The sequence below is a fragment of the Oncorhynchus masou genome, chromosome 33 (assembly GCF_036934945.1).
Source record: "Oncorhynchus masou masou isolate Uvic2021 chromosome 33, UVic_Omas_1.1, whole genome shotgun sequence".
Classification (NCBI taxonomy): Eukaryota; Metazoa; Chordata; class Actinopteri; order Salmoniformes; family Salmonidae; genus Oncorhynchus; species Oncorhynchus masou.
In genome coordinates, this window is record NC_088244.1 from 5,748,483 (window position 1) to 5,772,918 (window position 24,436).

The 24,436-nt window shown below is 44.7% G+C and overlaps 1 protein-coding gene across 1 annotated transcript in view; it reads right to left on the reverse strand.

The window, feature by feature from the left end:
- The window catches only part of gnai3 (guanine nucleotide binding protein (G protein), alpha inhibiting activity polypeptide 3), a 63,476-nt gene that overhangs the window by 16,900 nt on the left and 22,140 nt on the right, over positions 1-24,436 (reverse strand). Inside the window, exons 2-5 of the mRNA XM_064956241.1 lie at positions 11,436-11,478; positions 10,252-10,393; positions 7,603-7,760; positions 3,407-3,535 (exon numbers count right to left, since the gene is read on the reverse strand). Coding sequence (XP_064812313.1) covers positions 3,407-3,535; positions 7,603-7,760; positions 10,252-10,393; positions 11,436-11,478 — 472 coding nt within the window. The remainder of the gene's footprint in view (positions 1-3,406; positions 3,536-7,602; positions 7,761-10,251; positions 10,394-11,435; positions 11,479-24,436) is intronic.

Here is a 24,436-nt window from a genome sequence, read left to right on the forward strand (position 1 = left end):
CGCAGCAGGGTTAGGGGGAGGTGACGCAGCAGGGTTAGGGGGAGGTGACTCAGCAGGGTAAGGGGGAGGTGACTCAGCAGGGTTAGGGGGAGGTGACGCAGCAGGGTAAGGGGAGGTGACTCAGCAGGGTAAGGGGGAGGTGACTCAGCAGGGTTAGGGGGAGGTGACGCAGCAGGGTAAGGGGGAGGTGACGCAGCAGGGTAAGGGGGAGGTGACTCAGCAGGGTAAGGGGGAGATGACGCAGCAGGGTAAGGGGGAGGTGACTCAGCAGGGTAAGGGGGAGGTGACTCAGCAGGGTAAGGGGGAGGTGACTCAGCAGGGTTAGGGGAGGTGACGCAGCAGGGTAAGGGGGAGGTGACGAGCAGGGTAAGGGGGAGGTGACGCAGCAGGGTAAGGGGGAGGTGACGCAGCAGGGTAAGGGGGAGGTGACTCAGCAGGGTAAGGGGGAGGTGACGCAGCAGGGTTAGGGGGAGGTGACTCAGCAGGGTTAGGGGAGGTGACGCAGCAGGGTAAGGGGGAGGTGACGCAGCAGGGTAAGGGGGAGGTGACTCAGCAGGGTAAGGGGGAGGTGACGCAGCAGGGTAAGGGGGAGGTGACGCAGCAGGGTAAGGGGGAGGTGACTCAGCAGGGTTAGGGGGAGGTGACTCAGCAGGGTAAGGGGGAGGTGACTCAGCAGGGTAAGGGGGAGGTGACTCAGCAGGGTTAGGGGGAGGTGACTCAGCAGGGTAAGGGGGAGGTGACTCAGCAGGGTTAGGGGAGGTGACGCAGCAGGGTAAGGGGAGGTGACTCAGCAGGGTAAGGGGGAGGTGACTCAGCAGGGTTAGGGGAGGTGACGCAGCAGGGTAAGGGGGAGGTGACGAGCAGGGTAAGGGGGAGGTGACTCAGCAGGGTAAGGGGGAGGTGACGCAGCAGGGTAAGGGGGAGGTGACGCAGCAGGGTATGGGGGAGGTGACGCAGCAGGGTATGGGGGAGGTGACGCAGCAGGGTATGGGGGAGGTGATGCAGCAGGGTTAGGGGGAGGTGACTCAGCAGGGTTAGGGGGAGGTGACTCAGCAGGGTAAGGGGGAGGTGACGCAGCAGGGTATGGGGGAGGTGACGAGCAGGGTTAGGGGGAGGTGACTCAGCAGGGTAAGGGGGAGGTGACTCAGCAGGGTTAGGGGGAGGTGACGCAGCAGGGTTAGGGGGAGGTGACTCAGCAGGGTAAGGGGGAGGTGACTCAGCAGGGTAAGGGGGAGGTGACTCAGCAGGGTTAGGGGGAGGTGACTCAGCAGGGTAAGGGGGAGGTGACTCAGCAGGGTAAGGGGGAGGTGACGCAGCAGGGTAAGGGGGAGGTGACTCAGCAGGGTAAGGAGGAGGTGACGCAGCAGGGTATGGGTGCTACGGCTTCTTATCGACAGAAGAGAATTGACAACTGATCACACACACACTTTAGCTCCCTAATATACAATTGACATCATGGAGATGACATCACCACTATGGTCATAGACAAAGATTTGGCTTTTCACCGGACGTGCTACCTTGTCCCAGACCTGCTGTTTTGGACTCTCTCTCTACCTCAACTGCTGTCTCTAACTCTGAATGATCGGCTATGAAAAGCCAACTGACATTTACTCTTGAGGTGCTGACATGCTGCACTCTCGACAACTACTGTAATTATTATTATTTGACCCTGCTGGTCATCTATGAACATTTGAACATCTTGGCCATGTTCTGTTATAATCTCCACCCGGCACAGCCAGAAGAGGACCGGCCACCCCTCAGAGCCTGGTTCCTCTCTAGGTTTCTTCCTAGGTTTTGGCCTTTCTAGGGAGTTTTTCTGCATTGCTTGCTGTTTGGGGTTTTCGGCTGAGTTTCTGTACAGCACTTTGTGACATCAGCTGATGTACGAAGGGCTTTATAAATACATTTCTTTGATTGAAGGAGCAACTCACTTCAACTTAAATAAGACAGACAGACCATATTTTTTATTTTACTAGGCAAGTCCGTGAAGAACAAATTCTTATTTTCAATGACGGCCTAGGAACAGTGGGTTAACTGCCTGTTCAGGGGGCAGAACGATAGATTTGTAACCTTGTCAGCTCGGGGATTCGAACTTGCAACCTTTCACTTACTAGTCCAAAGCTCTAACTACTAGGCTACCCTGGACGGTGCCCCTGCATCAACCCAGCCAATCAGCATTTCGAGGAACTAAATCTTTGCTGAACACATACATCTATGAACAGACTGACCACTAGTTATTTAGTTTAGCCTCTGCTTTGTTTCCTCTGTGTGTGTGTGTGTGGGGGGGGGTCAACACCGGGTTACTCTAAAGCCCTTTGTTTCCTCTGTGTGTGTGTGTGTGTGTGTGGGGGGGGGGCGGGGGGTCAACGCCGGGTTACTCTAAAGTCCTTTGTTTCCTCTGTGTGTGTGTGTGGGGAGGGGTCAACACCGGGTTACTCTAAAGCCCTTTGTTTCCTCTGTGTGTGTGTGTGTGTGTGTGTGTGTGTGTGTGTGTGTGGGGGGGGGGGGGGGGGTCAACACCGGGTTACTCAAAAGCCCTTTGTTTCCTCTGTGTGTGTGTGTGTGTGTGGGGGGGGGGGTTACTCTAAAGCCCTTTGTTTCCTCTGTGTGTGTGTGTGTGTGTGTGTGTGTGTGTGTGTGTGTGTGGTTACTCTAAAGCCCTTTGTTTCCTCTGTGTGTGTGTGTGTGTGTGTGTGTGTGTGGGGGGGAGGAGGGGGGGGCAACACCGGGTTACTCTAAAGCCCTCTGTGTGTGTGTGTGGGGGGGGGGGGGTTACTCTAAAGCCCTTTGTGATGTCGACTGATGTAAAAAAGGGTCTGATCGTATTAATTAATAACTAATGGATTGTGTTTGTCTAAACAAATGAACAAATTAACTAATTTAGTACAGTAAGATTATTGAATCCATCTAATTAATGAATAATGTTGACGCTGTACCAAATCACCTGTCCCCATCACCTGTAAAACAGTTGTTTGCCTCATTAGGCTCTGGCTTGGCACTGAGCCGACTATTCTCAAACAACTAAGATCAATCAGAATGGTGTGTGTGTGTGTGTGTGTGTGTGTGTAGCTATCGGTAGGTATAAAGACTTGAAACAGCGCTCCTTGAAGGTGTGTGTGTGTGTGTGTGTGTGTGTGTGTGTGTAGCTATCGGTAGGTATAAAGACTTGAAACAGCGCTCCTTGAAGGTGTGTGTGTGTGTGTGTGTGTGTGTGTGTGTGTGTGTGTGTGTGTGTGTGTGTGTGTGTGTAGCTATCGGTAGTAATAAAGACTTGAAACAGCGCTCCTTGAAGGTAGGTGTGTGTGTGTGTGTGTGTGTGTGTGTGTGTGTGTGTGTGTGTGTGTGTGTGTGTGTGTGTGTGTGTGTGTGTGTGTGTGTGTGTGAGGATAGCAGCGGGTGTACTGACTTGAAGTAGAGCTCCTTGAAGGTAAAGTGTGTCTCCACGATGCCAGTAGTCTTGACTCTGGTCCTAAGCACATCTTGCTGGGTGGGGACATAACTCTGTTGGGCAATACGGTCCAGGTCATTCAGATAACTGAAGGAGGAGAGACAACGAGAAACAGGTCAGGAGAGAGAAACAGAGCAGAAGAGAGAGAGAGACAGGTCAGGAGAGAAAGACACAGACATGTCAGGAGAGAGAAAGACACAGACATGTCAGGAGAGAGAAAGAGAGACAGGCCAGGAGAGAGAAAGACAGACAGGTCAGGAGAGAGAAAGAGAGACAGGCCAGAAGAGAGAAAGACACAGACAGGTCAGGAGAGAGAAAGACAGACATGTCAGGAGAGAGAAAGACAGACATGTCAGGAGAGAGAAAGAGAGACAGGCCAGGAGAGAGAAAGACAGACAGGTCAGGAGAGAGAAAGAGAGACAGGCCAGGAGAGAGAAAGACACAGACAGGTCAGGAGAGAGAAAGACAGACAGGTCAGGAGAGAGAAAGAGAGACAGGCCAGGAGAGAGAAAGACACAGACAGGTCAGGAGAGAGAAGGAGAGACAGGTCAGGAGAGAGAGAGAAAGAGAAACAGGTCAGGAGAGAGAAAGAAAGAGAAACAGGTCAGGAGAGAGAGAGACAGGTCAGGAGAGAGAGAGACAGGTCAGGAGAGAGAAAGAGACAGACAGGTCAGGAGAGCAAAAAAGAGGGATAAAGAATGAGATAAAAATAAATACAAATATTCTCTCAGATTTGGGACAGACACTTTAAAACAAACTTCATTTTTGAAGTATTTTTGGGCCATCTGTTTTTCCATGTATGAATCTGTTATGTGTTTCTACGGGGAAATAGCAGTAAGTCCAAATTCATTGTTTCATCAATTATTATTATTATTTTTGTATACCTGAAGGAGTCATAAAATTCCAAATCAAAATGATACTTGGGAAGGGCTAAATGATACTTGGGAAGGGCTAAATGATACTTGGGAAGGGCTAAATGATACTTGGGAAGGGCTAAATGATACTTGGGAAGGGCTAAATGATACTTGGGAAGGGCTAAATGATACTTGGGAAGGGCTAAATGATACCTGGGAAGGGCTAAATGATACTTGGGAAGGGCTAAATGATACTTGGGAAGGGCTAAATGATACTTGGGAAGGGCTAAATGATACTTGGGAAGGGCTAAATGATACTTGGGAAGGGCTAAATGATACTTGGGAAGGGCTAAATGATACTTGGGAAGGGCTAAATGATACTTGGGAAGGGCTAAATGATACTTGGGAAGGGCTAAATGATACTTGGGAAGGGCTAAATGATACTTGGGAAGGGCTAAATGATACTTGGGAAGGGCTAAATGATACTTGGGAAGGGCTAAATGATACTTCCATGTGTACGCTTAGTAGAACCGCTACTGTGGTTTCACTTTTCTATTATTTCTCTATTTTGTTTCTCTCTACATTGTTGGGAATGGCCCGTCAGCATTTCACTGTTAGTCTACACCTGTTGTTTCTCTCTACATTGTTGGGAAGGGCCCGTCAGCATTTCACTGTTAGTCTACACCTGTTGTTTCTCTCTACATTGTTGGGAAGGGCCCGTCAGCATTTCACTGTTAGTCTACACCTGTTGTTTCTCTCTACATTGTTGGGAAGGGCCCGTCAGCATTTCACTGTTAGTCTACACCTGTTGTTTCTCTACATTGTTGGGAAGGGCCCGTCAGCATTCCACTGTTAGTCTACACCTGTTGTTTCTCTCTACATTGTTGGGAAGGGCCTGTCAGCATTTCACTGTTAGTCTACACCTGTTGTTTCTCTCTACATTGTTGGGAAGGGCCCGTCAGCATTTCACTGTTAGTCTACACCTGTTGTTTCTCTCTACATTGTTGGGAAGGGCCCGTCAGCATTTCACTGTTAGTCTACACCTGTTGTTTCTCTCTACATTGTTGGGAAGGGCCCGTCAGCATTTCACTGTTAGTCTACACCTGTTGTTTCTCTCTACATTGTTGGGAAGGGTCCGTCAGCATTTCACTGTTAGTCTACACCTGTTGTTTCTCTCTACATTGTTGGGAAGGGCCCGTCAGCATTTCACTGTTAGTCTACACCTGTTGTTTCTCTCTACATTGTTGGGAAGGGTCCGTCAGCATTTCACTGTTAGTCTACACCTGTTGTTTCTCTCTACATTGTTGGGAAGGGCCTGTCAGTCAGCATTTCACTGTTAGTCTACACCTGTTGTTTCTCTCTACATTGTTGGGAAGGGCCCGTCAGCATTTCACTGTTAGTCTACACCTGTTGTTTCTCTCTACATTGTTGGGAAGGGTCCGTCAGCATTTCACTGTTAGTCTACACCTGTTGTTTCTCTCTACATTGTTGGGAAGGGCCTGTCAGTCAGCATTTCACTGTTAGTCTACACCTGTTGTTTCTCTCTACATTGTTGGGAAGGGCCCGTCAGCATTCCACTGTTAGTCTACACCTGTTGTTTCTCTCTACATTGTTGGGAAGGGCTCGTCAGCATTTCACTGTTAGTCTACACCTGTTGTTTCTCTCTACATTGTTGGGAAGGGCCCGTCAGCATTTCACTGTTAGTCTACACCTGTTGTTTCTCTCTACATTGTTGGGAAGGGCCCGTCAGCATGTCACTGTTAGTCTACACCTGTTGTTTCTCTCTACATTGTTGGGAAGGGTCCGTCAGCATTTCACTGTTAGTCACACCTGTTGTTTCTCTCTACATTGTTGGGAAGGGTCCGTCAGCATGTCACTGTTCGTCTACACCTGTTGTTTCTCCACTCCTAACTTGTCCAGTGTTGGTGATGGCGTGCCCAACTGGAGCTGCTTCTTCTTGTTTTTAGCTGACAGGAGTGGAACCAGGTGTGGTCGTCTGCTGCAATAGCCAATCCGTGACAAGGACCAACCAGTGGTGCGTTCTGAGATGCCGTTCTGCACACCACTGTTGTACTGCGCCGTTTATTTCCCTGTTTGTGGCCCTCCTGTTAGCTTACACGATTCTTGCCATTCTCCTTTGACCCTCTCTCCACAACGAGCCGTTTTCGCCCACAGGACTGCCGCTGACTGTCACTAGTATAGTTGGAGAACCCTGGTCTAAATATTCACAACATTGTATACATAAACTTAGTTCCTTCTTTTAGATTCTGGTGTACAAATATCGTATACTGTACTTACACAATCTAGTGTACAGCTTATAGGCCACAGTAAATGATATTACTCTTTGACCAAGGCTCGAACTCAGAACTGTAACTAATTCAAAATTATAACGGAAATGGAAAAACAATATACAACAACCTACAGTGACACATGAATTTAAACTGTAGAGCAACTCTAATATTTCCTAAGTGAAACGGTAACAGCTTTGACAACCAGCTGGGTAATGTCTGTGATGACAGTGTTTATCATAATCTCCCACCCCGTTGTAGAACACCATCAGCTGTATCGGCTAGCTAGCTGGTCTACATTCTGAACAAGCTGCAGTCTAAACGAGCCATATCCAAGGCGATAAGCAAGACCAGTCTAGTCCATCTCTACTGTAAGCTTTAACATAGCAACAAAAAAGCGAGGTTAAGTTTCAGTCATGTTTGACAAGAGGATGTTGTCAGTGAATGAAGAAATCCTGACACAGTCGTTCCTATAGAAGTGAATCTGTGTCCGTCTGTCAGTCTGTGTGTGTGTGTGTGTGTGTGTGTGTGTGTGTGTGTGTGTGTCCGTCTGTGTGTGTGTGTGTGTGTGTCCGTCTGTGTGTGTGTATGTGTGTGTGTGTGTGTGTGTGTGTGTCCGTCTGTCAGTCTGTGTGTGTGTGTCCGTCTGTGTGTGTGTGTGTGTGTGTGTGTGTGTGTGTGTGTGTGTGTGTGTGTGTGTCCGTCTGTGTCCGTGTGTGTGTCCGTCTGTGTCCGTGTGTGTGTGTGTGTCCGTGTGTGTGTCCGTCTGTGTCCGTGTGTGTGTGTGTGTGTCCGTCCGTGTGTGTGTGTGTGTGTGTCTGTGTGTGTGTGTGTGTCCGTGTGTGTCCGTGTGTGTCCGTGTGTGTCCGTGTGTGTGTCCGTGTGTGTCCGTGTGTGTGTCCGTGTGTGTCCGTGTGTGTGTGTGTCCGTGTGTGTCCGTGTGTGTCCGTGTGTGTGTGTGTGTGTGTGTGTACACTGTGTCCATCTGTCAGTCTGTGTGTGCGTGTCTTACTAGGATGCGGAGTCGTTGAGCTGGTACTCTCTGGAGCGCAGGAAGCAGGTCTGGACCCCGCTGTCCGTCCACAGTTTCCGTATCACACCGGTTAGATCTGACGAGATCACACCCTCCTCCGTTGTACCAGCCAATACAAACAGCTGACGAGCATCGTCCTGGTAAAATAGACATGCTCATTAGGCCAGTGATTCATTGATTTGTTGATTGACCAGTGTTTCCCAAAATGCATCTGGGACCCATACTTCCAGATATGTCATGTATTCCAGAACAAGCTCACCTGATTCAACTGGTTGACTAAACAGAACAAAAATGTAAACGCAACATGTAAAAAGTGCTGGTCCCATGTTTCAAGAGTTAAAATAAAAGATCCCAGAAATGTTCTATACGCACAAAAAAAAAACATATTTCTCTAAAATCTTGTGCACAAATGTGTTTACATCCGTGTTAGTACATTCCTACAAGTACATTCCTACAGGTACATTCCTACAAGTACATTCCTACAAGTACATTCAGACAGGTACATTCAGACAGGTACATTCAGACAGGTACAGTGCCTACAGGTACATTCAGACAGGTAGAGTGCCTACAGGTACAGTGCCTACAGGTACATTCAGACAGGTAGAGTGCCTACAGGTACAGTGCCTACAGGTACATTCAGACAGGTAGAGTGCCTACAGGTACAGTGCCTACAGGTACATTCAGACAGGTAGAGTGCCTACAGGTACAGTGCCTACAGGTACATTCAGACAGGTAGAGTGCCTACAGGTACAGTGCCTACAGGTACATTCAGACAGGTAGAGTGCCTACAGGTACAGTGCCTACAGGTACATTCAGACAGGTAGAGTGCCTACAGGTACAGTGCCTACAGGTACATTCAGACAGGTAGAGTGCCTACAGGTACAGTGCCTACAGGTACATTCAGACAGGTAGAGTGCCTACAGGTACAGTGCCTACAGGTACATTCAGACAGGTAGAGTGCCTACAGGTACAGTGCCTACAGGTACAGTGCCTACAGGTACAGTGCCTACAGGTACAGTGCCTACAGGTACAGTGCCTACAGGTACAGTGCCTACAAGTACATTCCCTACAGGTACAGTGCCTACAGGTACAGTGCCTACAGGTACAGTGCCTACATGTGTTTACATCCGTGTTAGTACATTCCTACAAGTACATTCCTACAGGTACAGTGCCTACAGGTACAGTGCCTACAGGTACATGCCTACAGGTACATGCCTACAGGTACAGTGCCTACAGGTAGAGTGCCTACAGGTAGAGTGCCTACAGGTACAGTGCCTACAGGTACATTCAGACAGGTAGAGTGCCTACAGGTACAGTGCCTACAGGTACAGTGCCTACAGGTACAGTGCCTACAGGTACAGTGCCTACAGGTACAGTGCCTACAGGTACAGTGCCTACAAGTACATTCCCTACAGGTACAGTGCCTACAGGTACAGTGCCTACAGGTACAGTGCCTACAGGTACAGTGCCTACATGTGTTTACATCCGTGTTAGTACATTCCTACAAGTACATTCCTACAGGTACAGTGCCTACAGGTACAGTGCCTACAGGTACATGCCTACAGGTACAGTGCCTACAGGTACAGTGCCTACAGGTACATGCCTACAGGTACAGTGCCTACAGGTACAGTGCCTACAGGTACATGCCTACAGGTACAGTGCCTACAGGTACATTCAGACAGGTACATTCAGACAGGTACATTCCTACAGGTACATGCCTACAGGTACATTCCTACAGGTACATGCAGACAGGTACATTCACAGCCCTTGACTTTTTTAAATTTTTAAATTTTATTTCAGCCTGAATTAAAAATGTTTTACATACAATACATCATAATGTTAAAGTGGAATTATGTTTTTAGAAATGTTTCCTAAATAAATTAAAAGTTGAAAATGTCTTGAGTCAGTACGTTTTCAACCCTTTGGTTAAGGAAAGCGTAAATAAGCTCAGGAGTAAAAATTTGCTTAACAAATTTTTAACAAATGTGCCAAAAGTGATTCTAACATATATTGACTCAGGGGTGTGAATACCTATGTAAATGAGGTATATTATATTTTATCCAAAATATAAATAGTAAAGTACAGTCCGCCAAAAAACTACTTGAGTAGTACTTGTTTTTACTAAAGTACTTTACACCACTGCACTTGGGGCAATATTCTGTCCTGAGATCCTTACATCACATTTTTGAGCAAGCCTCCCATTAAACCCTGTAAATTATTAAAGTGAAAGTCTGAGTTGCGTCCACTTTTCTCAACTCTAAATAAGACCCTTGGGTGAAAATGTGAGACCTGTTCGGTAGACGATGAGAACTCTAAAGACTCAGCTCATCAAATACAGATAGGAATGGGTTCTTCAAACCCTTTTTTCGGCTTGAGACCCAAATTACAAATTGACCGTCCTCTGGTGACTCAAATCGCCCTCCAAAAAGACCCAAATTAAGATGAAATAGCATGTGATTATAGACGTAGCTCATAACTGGCGACCCACCTCTCACATGCCAGACCCACTTTGGGTCCCGACCGGTAGTTTAAGAAAGCAGGGCATTATAAACATAGACATAATGCGAACCACTCATTAAGAAAAAGATTTGCTTAGACCATAAAGTTACGTTGTGTTCGTGTGCCTACCGCTCGTGCGGCGTCCCCAAAGTCTATCTTTAGGTGTCCCATGGCTCTGATGACGGCGATGATAGACTGGATTGTGTTGCTGTACACCACCACTCTGTACTGTTTACACTCCTCCTCAGAGTAGCCGGCCTCATGGATGATTCTGAACGGGAGAACATTCAAAACGTCATGCTAGTTTAGAGTTCAGATAATGTCACTCGGTCTGGTCCAAAATCCACACTTGAATATCATTAATTAAGTTGTCCTCTGAAGGGGTGGATGGTGGCGGTCCCCCCCCCAAAATTTTTTTTTTTTTTTTTTTTTAAATACAACTTAACAACACTTGGTATGAATCAATGGATTAGGCATGTATTCTACATAATGTGCACTGTGGAACATTGTCACTCTGGTCTAATGGAAATCTAACTGAAGTTTTGAACTTTTCTATATGTGTGACCATTCAAGACAAGACATTTCCAAAACCAACCAACTGTTAACAGGTCTATTGTGTGAGTAAATAGGCATGCTTAATGTGGAAATCCAGGGTTGGTAGTCTATTCAGGCCATGCCAGGCTAGCTGCTGGCCTCTTGTGGCCATTGTGTTATGTAATGTGTGCTTCCTCCATCGTCTCTCTGCCTGAGCATCTCTCTGTGCAACACACACACACACACACACACACACACACACACACACACACACACACACACATACACACACACGACAGAAAGAGATGAACTCGGCTGGCAATGGCAATTATCCCTGCACCATTAAACCCTCACAAAAGACAGTGCTGTACATCGACAGCATATTATCTGCATGACAGTTAACGGTTTAACTATCGCGTTAACTGTTTAATAAGTTAAAAATAATCAGCTATATAACTTACAAATGTCAAAACCAGAAATAGTAACAGTAACCTTTTGCCATGGTTTATGCGAGTTTGTTCAATTCAGTTTGGACGGCAACACGCTACCATCGTGTTGTATGTGAGTTTGAACGCTATTTTTGGGCTGCAACACGCTACCGTCGTGTTGTATGAGAATTGGAATGCTATTTGGACTGCAACATTCTACCCATAGAAATGGAATGAACAGAACAGTCAAACCACTCATCACCAACTCATTCTAGTTCTGTGCTGCAAACATCATGGGGATTTGTGAGTTTGACATAATGCAGTTTGATGAAAGATGTTTCATGAACTTACTTCATCTGCTTCACTATTGTACTTTTCCCAGACTCCCCAGCACCTGAAAAGAAAAACAAAAAGAGACTCATCAATTACAGGAGAACGAATAATGAAACAAAATCAGCCAGAAAAGTAAATTTTGAACTGTAGTCTAAACATTTTCAATTCAATTTCAATGTAAGGGGCTTTATTGGCAATGGGAAACATATGTTTAGATTGCCAATAGTAAGTGAAATAAACACATTTACTTACAGTAAACTTTACACTCACAAAAGTAAAAAAATAAAATAAAGACATTTATTTCAAATGTCATATGTCTGTATACAGTGTGGTAACGATGTGCAAAACGTTCAAGTACAAAAGGGAAAATAAATTAACATAAATATGGGTTGTATTTACAATGGTGCTTGTTCTTCACTGGTTGCCATTTTCTTGTGGCAACAGGTCACAAATCTTGCTGCTGTGATGGCACACTGTGGAATTTCACCCAATCGATATGGGAGTTAATCAAAATTGGATTTGTTTTTGAATTCTTTGTGGATCTGTGTAATCTGAGGGAAATATGAGTCTCTAATATGGTCATACATTTGGCAGGAGGTTAGGAAGTGCAGCTCAGTTTCCACCTCATTTTGTGGGCAGTGAGCACATGGCTCAAGAGAAGACAGGCTATGTCTGCCTACGGAAGCCTTTCTCAATAGCAAGGCTATACTCACTGAGTCTGTACATAGTCAAAGCTTTCCTTAAGTTTGGAGTCAGTCACATTGGTCAGGTATTCTGCCACTGTGTAATCTCTGTTTAGGGCCAAATAGCATTCTAGTTTGCTCAGTTTTTTTGCTAATTCTTTCCAATGTGTCAAGTAATAATGTTTTGTTTTCTCATGATTTGGTTGGGTCTAATTGTGTTGCTGTCCCGGGGCTCTGTGGGGTCTGCTTGTGTTTGTGAACAGAGCCCCAGGACCACTCGTCTCCAGGTTCATTTCTCTGTAGGTGATGGCTTTGTTATGGAAGGTTTGGGAATCGTTTGTTGAATTTAACGGCTCTTTTCTGGATTTTGATCATTAGCGGGTGTCAGCCGAATTCTGCTCTGCATGCATTATTTGGTGTTTTACGTTGTACACAGGATAGTTTTGGAGAATTAGTCTCAATTTGGTGTTCGTCCCATTTTGTAAATTCTTCGTTGGTGAGCGAAACCCAGACCTCACAACCATAAAAGGGCAATGGGTTCTATAACTGGTTCAAGTATTTTTAGCCAAGTCCTAATTGGTATGTCAAATTTGATGTTCCTTTTGATGGCATAGAAGGCCCTTCTTGCCTCGTCTCTCAGATCGTTCACAGCTTTGTGGAAGTTACCTGTGGCGCTGACGTTTAGGCCGAGGTAGGTACAGTGGTTCTTCCTTAAAAAGGTTTTGAGTTTATGCCGCAACCGTTTATGGTGGCAGATTGCGTAATTCGGTCATCACACTACGACAAGGGGGAGTCAGAATGCTGATCTATCAGTAGTCTAAAATATGGCACAAATTGACTCTCTTTTCGGAAACTAATGGAGGCGTTTTCAGTCTCGAGTCCGGCATCAGGCACACACACACAGGCACACACACAGACACACACACACAGACACACAGACACAGACACACACACACACAACGCTGCCGGTGGTCCTGGTGTTGAGAGAGAACTTGGGTAAATACAAATGGGGGAATTACACTTGGCATGTGTACAGACAATTTTTGAAAAATAGGCACGGTGTCCTTTTGGTTTCTCTCCCTCTAGAGACAGAAAGAAATCATTCTAAATAACAAAAGTGGCTTTATTTACCACAGTGTGAAAGACCCTCTACATAAAGTGAGTTGCTGAAACACGGAGTCATTTGCTGACGCGAAGAAGAAACTGAATGAAAGAGACCAGCGAGGATTCGATGACTCACTCACTCATTTCATGGCTTCGGATCAAAATAAATAAGCACCTTTAATAAAGAACTGATTTGGCTGTTTGGACCAAGTTAATCTACTCATGTTGTGTGTGATCAATTATTTGTGACATTGTAGTTAAAAGTATTGTAAGCAAAATAAATCAAACAAATCCTATTCATAATAAATAATCAGATGCGTGTTGCAAGATTTATTTTTCTTTGTACTCATTTTAGATTTTATAGACACTACAAAAGACAACCACATCACACCTGCCCAGACTCACCTGTTCACCACCTGCACAGACCCACCTGTTCACACCTGTCCAGACCCACCAGTTCACCCCCCCAGACCCACCTGTTCACACTCCCCCCCCCAGACCCACCAGTTCACCCCCCAGACCCACCTGTTCACACTCCCCCCAGACCCACCTGTTCACAGCCCCCCAGACCCACCTGTTCACACTCCCCCCAGACCCACCTGTTCACCACACCCGCCCAGACCCACCTGTTCACACTCCCCCCGACCCACCTGTTCACACCCCCCAGACCCACCTGTTCACACCCCCAGACCCACCTGTTCACATCCCCCCAGACCCACCTGTTCGCCCCCCCAGACCCACCTGTTCGCCCCCCAGGCCCACCTGTTCACCCCCCCCAGACCCACCTGTTCACCACCCCCAGACCCACCTGTTCACCCCCCCCAGACCCACCTGTTCACCCCCCCCCCAGACCCACCTGTTCACCCCCCCAGAGCCACCTGTTCACCACCCCCAGACCCACCTGTTCACCCCCTCCCCCAGACCCACCTGTTCACCCCCTCCCCCAGACCCACCTGTTCACACCCCCCAGACCCACCTGTTCATACCCCCCCCCCCAGACCCACCTGTTCATACCCCCCCAGACCCACCTGTTCATACCCCCCCCCAGACCCACCTGTTCATACCCCCACGCGTCACTCTCTGCCACATCGTCTCGAACTGCACCATTTCCTTTCTTTCCCGTCGCCCCACATGCACTTTAAACACTTGGATAATAAAGCATTTAGAAGGCTGACATTGGTTGATTTTAATACTTCTGACAGTCAAAATTGTAACTCCAACCATAACTAACTTCACCCATCTGTCCAAGCAGATGCTCAAGGTAGATGGATGATGTTTAATATGTTACTGGATCATAAACAGATATGTCTCGTTGACCTGTACGGACCAAATCATGATGATCCACTCTTCTTTGACAAAATATATAATAATTGATCAACTCTATAAGCAACACCATACTCTATCGTTATGGTGGGAGATTATAATATTGGTTTAAATACCTCTATGGACCGAAAAGGAAATCACAATACAAACTATCTCCCTCATGCACTCAAGGGAATCATGAATGTCATGGATATATTGGAATTGTTGGATATATGAAGGTTTAAATATCCTGACCTAGTGAGATATACATGGAGGAGGTTTAATATCCTGACCTAGTGAGATATACATGGAGGTTTAATAACCTGACCTAGTGAGATATACATGGAGGTTTAATAACCTGACCTAGTGAGATATACATGGAGGTTTAATATCCTGACCTAGTGAGATATACATGGAGGTTTAATAACCTGACCTAGTGAGATATACATGGAGGAGTTTTAATATCCTGACCTAGTGAGATATACATGGAGGTTTAATATCCTGACCTAGTGAGATGGAGGAGGTTTAATATCCTGACCTAGTGAGATATACATGGAGGTTTAATATTCTGACCTAGTGAGATATACATGGAGGTTTAATATCCTGACCTAGTGAGATGGAGGAGGTTTAATATCCTGACCTAGTGAGATATACACGGAGGAGGTTTAATATCCTGACCTAGTGAGATATACATGGAGGAGGTTTAATATCCTGACCTAGTGAGATATACATGGAGGTTTAATATCCTGACCTAGTGAGATATACATGGAGGTTTAATATCTTGACCTAGTGAGATGTACATGGAGGTTTAATATCCTGACCTAGTGAGATGTACATGGAGGAGGCTCAATCAAGCTAGTCGTCTTGATTACTTTCTTATGCCATTCTCTCTGGCACCAAAAGTTTTAAAAGTGTTGATAGGGGACAGGATGTGGTCGGACCATCACATAATGGGAATATATATTACTCTTACAGAATTATGTGTAAACTATTAATTACTACTGAAACAGGATCCAAGTGGTAAATATAAAGATCCAGCCCATTTAAAAAATGGGAGGCCTCTTACACTTCAGTTTTGTGATGCAAAAATTCTAGCAAAATGATTAGCGCATAGAATTTAAAAAAGGTATTGTCTGATATTATTCATCCTAATTAGACAGTTTTTTTTACATGGACAATACATTGGAGATAATATAAGTACTGGAAACAATAGAACACTATGAAATATCTGGGAAACCAGGCCTGGTATTCAGAGCCGATTTTGAAAAGGCCTTTGATAAAGTACGACTAGAGTTTATATATAAATGCCTGGAATATTTCAATTTTGGAGAATCTCTTATAAAATGTTATTATGTATAGTAACCCTGTGTGTAAAATAGTAAATAATGGCTACATCTCTGAAAGTTTTAAACTGTCAAGAGGAGTAAAACAAGGTTGTCCACTATGGGCATATCTATTTATTATGGCCACCGAAATGTTAGCTGTTAAAATCAGATCCAACAATAATATTAAAGTGGCGAGTCTCACTAGTGTTGAGTAATGTACTGTTTAAAGTGGCGAGTCTCACTAGTGTTGAGTAATGTGCTGTTTAAAGTGGTGAGTCTCACTAGCGTTGAGTAATGTACTGTCTAAAGTGGTGAGTCTCACTAGTGTTGAGTAATGTGCTGTTTAAAGTGGTGAGTCTCACTAGCGTTGAGTAATGTGCTGTTTAAAGTGGCGAGTCTCACTAGTGTTGAGTAATGTGCTGTTTAAAGTGGTGTAGGTCTACTTACTATGCTGACTCTTTTTTTACTGCAGCAAGGGCAACGGTTGTCTGTGAAGATGACGTCATTGAAAGTCTCGCCAGCTTTGATCCATGCCTGGGCCACGCAAAGGTCTTTGTCAGACAAATCATTGGGTCAAAACTAGAGAACACACATGGTTAATGTTCTGGAAAAAAAAAAAAAAAATTATATATATATATATATATATTATTCAAGGCTCCTTTCTCTTCTCTGAACTGGAGTTCTTTTAAGAATAAACAAGAAGCCATCCACCCTTGATGGGCTATCAGCAGGACAATAGACTCTTGCCGAGTTCAGGGAATTTAAATGTTTTAATGGCTGTTTGCGAGGCGTGTCACTTTTCTCCCATCTCTTTTGCATAGACCACCAAATGCATTGTTTTCAAACCATATCTGTCTGGATCCATACATTACTATGGGAATAAATATCACTGAATGACAGAGCTTGGGGACTGGTCTTTATGAATCAATCAGATTTTTATGTGGAATGTTAGGATTATTTTGCTCTTCGCTTGCTCGTCACTTAGTAGCCTAGGTCTACTCCCGACCGGTCACGTTGTACAGCGTCATATTTTACTAACGGAAACACTTAGGCCTACATGCATTTTGGTGTTTCTTGGAATAGAAACACCATAATAGTCAACAAATTAATTAATCTACGTTTTCAAAAATCAATCCCATAGTGTATGTTCTATTCAAGACTCCCTTTGACTCTTAGGCCCTACAGCTCCATGTCATTTCAATAACTACGCTTCTCAAAGCTGCCCTCTAGTGGGCAGACTAGCACTAACTAGCATTAATGGAAACGATGGCTGACACTTAAATAACGTGCCATAGAATTTTGGGGCAACCTGCAAGCTGTGCTGCAGTACGAGAACTTATAAAGGAAGAACTACTATACATTTGTATGCTCTGGGGCAACGGTGTCTAGATGGAATTTGTATTTGTTGTCCTGGCAATTGGACCTTTTTAGAACCATTACCATTACTTTTGATTCTAAGATTTGTATTTGATCATGTATATGTTTTTGCTGTTTGTTCTAGAGCCAAAAATATTGGTTTATCCATGCATCTCCGTTTTGGATAGATAACTCATGTTGTTGTTTGTTTAGTGTTTTCAAATTTTCCCAGAAGTGGTTAGATTCTATGGATTCTTCAATTACACTGAGCTGATTTCTGACGTGTTGTTCCTTCTTTTTCCGTAGTGTATTCCTCTATCATTTAAGGCACAGGCTCAGGTTTTCTGGGTCTCTGTTTTTGGTTGGATAGGTTTCTGCATTCTTCATCAAACATTTTGTCACTGTTGTTCATTTTTTAAGGTTGTCTACTTAAATGTTTAGATTTGATAGGGAAACAGGAGGTCAAATATACAGTTTAGATTTTTACTCCCAAGGTTACACCTTCATTATTACAGTGAAACATTTTGTCCAGGAAGTTGTCTCAAAGGGATTGAATTTGTTGTTGCCTAATTGTTATTTGGCAGAGTTCCAGACTACTTTCCTTCCTTCTATAGCATTTCTTAATATTATTCAGTTCCTTTGATGCCTCGTGATTGAGTATTGCTCTGTTCAAGTAGACTGAGATCTGATAGGGGTGTCAGTGGGCTGACTGAACACTCTGACTCTGGGTTGAGATCTGTCTCGCTCTCGCTCTCTCTCTGTCTATTTTAAGTCTTCTGAAGAGAGATGAAATACAGATGAAAGGTTAGGCATGGAACCTCTAACTCTGGCATTTTCACTGGTAAAAACTCATGGGTACCCCCACAATAGCTGCCTGCTATTGTGATGCATCTAGAGGCGAAAGAAACTTACACCGATTTAGGCGAGGTGCTGGCTAGTGGAGTAGAACACTTAAAAAATTAACAGGAGAGGCCGCACACTAGGAGCTCAGATGCAATAAGCTGTCTTCATCAGGGCATTGTGATGCAATCATTTCCATTGTGATGCAGAATGTTCCTTCAAATGATATTAACCTTTTCACACGTACCAACAAACGGGTACCAACAAACGGGTGTGATTAGTGGTCCCTGCAGCGTACGCTCAAACCGGTGTGATTAGAACACTTATTTAGAATATCCAGTTTCGATTAACAGAACAGTCAGCATTTGTGCTAGGGCACACTTTTTTCAAAAGAAACATTTCTGCACAAACACAGTCCTTACAAAGTTATTTTCTGAATGTGGCCAGTTTATTTTTGGATGGAATGTTCAGACATTCACAGAAGTAGCAACAGCATAACACAATCATCTAAACCGGAAAATATAGGCTACATTAGTCCTAGCGCTAACTGAGGACAGATTGGCGTAACACAAGCAGTCATATTAAGATAACTCTCAGCTGACAGAAACCACAATATGATACGATACTATTTATAATACATCACGGGTGAGCTCAACACTGATCCAAATAATTGAGTAAAACAGTTCAAAATCAAAAGTAATCCGAAGATGGGTAGTTTTTGTGGGCGTCGCCATATTTGTTTTTCGCGTAAACCAAAGACAATAAGTGGAGACAAGACGAGTTTGGTCTGTTTGCAGTATGCATGTTGAAGACGGTGTCGTCTACCATCATTCACTTCCCTTCATTCACTTCCGGAAGTTTCCCCGAAAGATGAGTGAACCATTCCTTTGCCTCCTAACATCTTTGGTCTGACAGACATTTACGTGACACCCAGAATGCATTATATAATGTCAACAAACATGGTGCCACACATAGCCGGCAAATAGCTTAGCATTAGCTCATTATAAATCACTACAACCTTCAAAAAAGTATATTACACACACCATATGTTTCCATTACAATCTACGCAATAATCGGAATTCATTGTCTCCAGTACTTGCAAACATTACTTGAAAACATGTGAATAAAACTGTGAGTGAGTGAGTGAGTGAGTGAGTGAGTGAGTACGTATTTGCAAACTCGCAAACCAGTACTTGCAAACATTACTTGAAAACATGTGAATAAAACTGTGAGTGAGTGAGTGAGCGAGTACTCACTGAGCGAGTACTCACTGAGCGAGTACTCACTGAGCGAGTACTCACTGAGCGGTACTCACTGAGCGAGTACTCACTGAGCGAGTGAGCGAGTGAGCGAGTGAGTACGTACGCACTCACACCTACGTACTCACTCACTCACTCACTCACATACATACATACATACATACATTCCATGCTAGAGTAGAAACGACGACAGGATATACAGAAAACAAGGCCCTTACTTTGATAGGAATGCACATGTCCAAAGTAAGTATTTGTAAAGAAAACAACAATGGAGGCAATGCGAGCGCCAGACAAAAAAAAGTGCCAGTTCGAACAAGAGTGCGCAAATGTCTGCATACTCTTTTTGTGTTGACAGTTTGTCTATGGTGTGGCTACTTCATTTCCGGTCACAACTTGTAGACTTGTTTACGTGCTGCTGTGCGATGTGTTGCTAACCTTAACGGTTTTTACTTTTTAAGTAGCGGTTTATACTTTTTTCATTCAGCTCTTTAACACTGGACACTTTATATGGACGTGGTTTGTCAGGACCTCCACCAGCCGAAGCTAAGTAGTAACATTAACATGAAGCCTTCTAATTGCAGTCGCTGTACTCATAATATACAGGAGAACGATCGCCTTACGGCGAGGATAGCTGTGCTGCAAGCCCAGCTTCAGATGCAATCGTTAGGAAGGGTAATTTCAGTGTAGGAAAGGATGAAACCACGTCTGTGCCACCAGTAAGTACAGATAGTAACGTTAGTATAAATCCCCTCGCACGGTCCCCGCAGCCAGACAAGTTTCTCATGGCTTCTGGAGGGAAACGCTGTAGGAATGCTCAACCGGTGTCACTCATTTGGACGACCCTAACTTTCAACCGGTTCTCCCCATTAAGCAACAGGCCGGAGTTAGAGGCAGAGCCTTCTCTGGTCTCTCCTCCTCCCGTTACGGGGTCTGCGACGCTGAAGCCTCCCGCCATTAGCTCCGACAAATTGAAAACCCTGGTCATTGGTGACTCTATTACCTGCAGTATTAGACTTAAAACGAATCATCCAGCGATCATGCACTGTTTACCAGGGTGCAGGGCTACCGATGGTACCGAAGATGGTGCTGGCTAAAGCTAAAACTAAAGCTAAAACTGGCGAGTGTAGAGAGATATTGTTATCCACGTCGGCACCAACGAAGTCAGGATGAAACAGTCAGAGGTCACCAAGAGCAACATAGCTTCAGTGTGCAAATCAGCTAGAAACGTGTCTGCATCGAGTAATTGTCACTGAGCCCCTCCAGGTTAGTGGGAGTGATGAGTTCCCACAACTCGACCGCTGGTTGAAAACTGTTTTCTGCCCCTCCCAAAAGATAGAATTTGTAGATAATTGTCCCTCTTTCTGAGACTCACCCACAAACAGGACTAAGCCTGGCCTGTTGAGGAGTGACAAACTCCATCCTAGCTGGAGGGGTGCTCTCATCTTATCTACGAACATAAACAGGGCTCTAACTCCACAATGAGATAGCCTGCTGCCTGGCCTGCACCCTGTTAGCCAGCCTGCCAGCTTACTGGAGTCTGCCACTAGCAGTCAGTGTAGTCAGCTCAGCTATCCCCATTGAGACCGTGTCTATGCCTCGACCTAGGTTGGGAAAACCTAAACATGGCAGTGTTCGCCTTCGCAGTCTCACTGGAATAAAGACCTCCTCCATTCCTGTCATTATTGAAAGAGATTGTGAATCTCACATCTCAAAATAGGGATACTTAATGTTAGATCCCTTACTTCCAAGGCAGTTATAGTCAATGAACTAATCACTGATCATAATCTTGATGTGATTGGCCTGACTGAAACATGGCTTAAGCCTGATAGTTTATTGTGTAAAATGAGTGCTCACCTCCTGATTACACTAGTGACCATATCCATTGCGCATTCCGCAATGGCGGATGTGTTGCTAACATTTACGACAGCAAATTTCAATTTATTAAAAAAAGACTGCATTTGTCTTTTGAGCTTCTAGTCGTGAAATCCATGCAGCCTACTCAATCACTTTTTATAGCTACCGTTCACAGGCCTCCTGGGCCATATACAGCGTTCCTCACTGAGTTCCCTAAATTCCTATCGGACCTTGTAGTCATGGCAGATAATATTCTAATGTTTGGTTCCTTTAATATTCACATGGAAAAATCCACAGACCCACTCCAAAAGGCTTTCGGAGCCATCATGTCACAGTCACCTAGGACCTAGTTTTGTCCCGTGGAATAAATGTTGCGGATCTTAATGTTTTTCCTCATAATCCTGGACTATTGGACCACCATTTTATTACGTTTGCAATTGCCACAAATAATCTGTTCAGACCCGAACCAAGGATCATCAAAAGTCGTGCTATAAATTCACAGACAACACAAAGATTCCGAGACGCCCTTCAAGACTCCCTCCACCTACCCAAGGACGTCAGAGTACAAAAATCAGTTAATCACCTAACCGAGGAACTCAATTTAACCTTGCGTAATACCCTAGACGCAGTCGCACCCCTAAAAACAAAAAACATTTCTCATAAGAAACTAGCTCCCTGGTATACAGAAAATACCCGAGCTCTGAAGCAAGCTTCCAGAAAATTGGAACGGAAATGGCGCCACACCAAACTGGAAGTCTTCCGACTATCTTGGAAAGACAGTACCGTGCAGTATCGAAGAGCCCTTACTGCTGCTCGATCATCCTATTTTTCCAATTTAATTGAGGAAAATAAGAACAATCCATAATGTATTTTTTATACTGCTGCAAAGCCAAGTAAAAAGCAGCATTCCCCAAGAGAGGATGGCTTTCATTTCAGCAGTGATAAATTAATTAACTTCTTTGACGAAAAGATCACATTCATTAGAAAGCAAACTACGGACTCCTCTTTAAATCTGCCTATTCCTCCAAAGCTCAGTTGTCCTGAGTCTGCACAACTCTGCCAGGACCTAGGATCAAGAGAGACGCTCAAGTTGTTTAATACTATATCTCTTGACATATTGATGAAAATAGTCTTGGCCTCTAAACCTTCAAGCTGCATACTGCACCCTATTCCAACTAAACTACTGAAAGAGCTGCTTCCTGTGCTTGGCCTTCCTATGTTGAACATAATAAACGTCTCTCTATCCACCGGATGTGTACCAAACTCACTAAAAGTGGCAGTAACAAAGCCTCTCTTGAAAAAGCCAAACCGTGACCCAGAAAATATAAAAAACTAAAAATCGGCCTATATCGAATCTCCCATTCTTCTCAAACATTATTTAAAAAGCTGTTGCGCAGCTACTCACTGCCTTCCTGAAGACAATGTATATGAAATGCTTTAGTCTGGGATTAGACCCCATCATAGCACCAAGACTGCACTTGTGATGGTGGTAAATGCCCTTTTAACAGCATCAGACCTCGTGCTCCTAGACCTTAGTGCTGCTTTTGATACCAATCACCACATTCTTTTGGAGAAACTGGAAACCCAAATTGGTCTACACGGACAAGTTCTGGCCTGGTTTAGATCTTATCTGTCGGAAATATATCATTTTGTCTCTGTAGATGGTTTGTCCTCTGACAAATCAACTGTACATTTCGGTGTTCTTCAAGGCTCCGTTTTAGGACCACTATTGTTTTCACAATATATTTTACCTCTTGGTGATGTCATTCTGAAACATAATGTTAACTTTCACTGCTATGCGGACGACACACGGCTGTACATTTCGATGAAACATGGTAAAGCCCCAAAATTTCCCTCCATGGAAGCTTGTGTTTCAGACATAAGGAAGTGGATGGCGGGAAATGTTCTACTTTTAAACTCGGACAAAACAGAGATGATAGTTCTAGGTCCCAAGAAAAAGAGATCTTCTGTTGTATTTGACAATTAATCTTGATGGTTGTACAGTCGTCTCAAATAAAACTGAAGGACCTCGGCATTACTCTGGTCCCTGATCTCTCTTTTGACGAACATATCAAGACTGTTTCAAGGACAGCTTTTTTCCCATCTACGTAACATTGCAAAAATCTGAAACTTTCTGTCCAAAAATGCAGAAAAATGTATCCATGCTTTTGTCACTTCTAGATTAGACTACTGCAATCCTCTACTTTCCGGCTACCCGGATAAAGCACTAAATAAACTTCAGTTAATGCTGAACACGGCTGCTAGAATCTTGACTAGAACCAAAACCAATGTATTATATTACTCCAGCACAAGCCTCTCTACACTGGCTTCCCGTTAAGGCAAGAACTGATTTCAAGGTTTGACTGCTAACCTACAAAGTATTACATGGGCTTGCTCCTACCTATCTCTCGGATTTGGTCCTGCCGTACATAACTACACCTACGCTAGTCAAGACGCAGGCTTCCTTTCTGTCCCTAGAATTTCTTTCTCCAATAGAGCTCCATTTTAATGGAAGGGTCTGCCTATCCATGTGAGAGATGCAGACTCGGTCTCGACCTTTAAGTCTTTATTGAAGACTCATCTCTTCAGTAGGTCCTATGATTGAGTGTAGTCTGGCCCAGGAGTACGAAGGTGAACGGAAAAGCACTAGAGCAACGAACCACCCTTGCTGTCTCTGCCTGGCCGGTTCCCCTCTCTCCACTGGGATTCTCTGCCTCTAACCCTATTACAGGGGCTGACTCACTGGTTTACTGGTGCTCTTCCATGCCGTCCCTAGGAGGGGTGTGTCACTTGAGTGGGTTGAGTCACTGACGTGATCTTCCTGTCCGGGTTGGAGCCCCCCATTGGGTTTGTGTTGTTGGGGGAGATCTTCATGGGCTATACTCAGTCTTGTCTCAGGATAGTAAGTTGGTGCTTGATGATATCCCTCTAGTGGTGTGGGGGCTGTGCTTTGGCAAAGTAGGTGGGGTTATATCCTGTCCGGGGGTATCGTCGGACGGGGCCACAGTGTCTCCTGACCCCTCCTGTCTCAGTATCCAGTATTTATTTAACATTTAACATTTAAGTCATTTAGCAGACGCTCTTATCCAGAGCGACTTACAAATTGGTGAATTCACCTTCTGCAATAGTTTATGTGTCGGGGGGCTAGGGTCAGTCTGCTATATCTGGAGTATTTCTCCCGTCTTATCCGGTGTCCTGTGTGAATTTAAGTGTGCTCTCTCTAATTCTCTCTCTCGGAGGACCTGAGCCCTAGGACCATGCCTCAGGACTACCTGTCATGATGACACCTTGCTGTC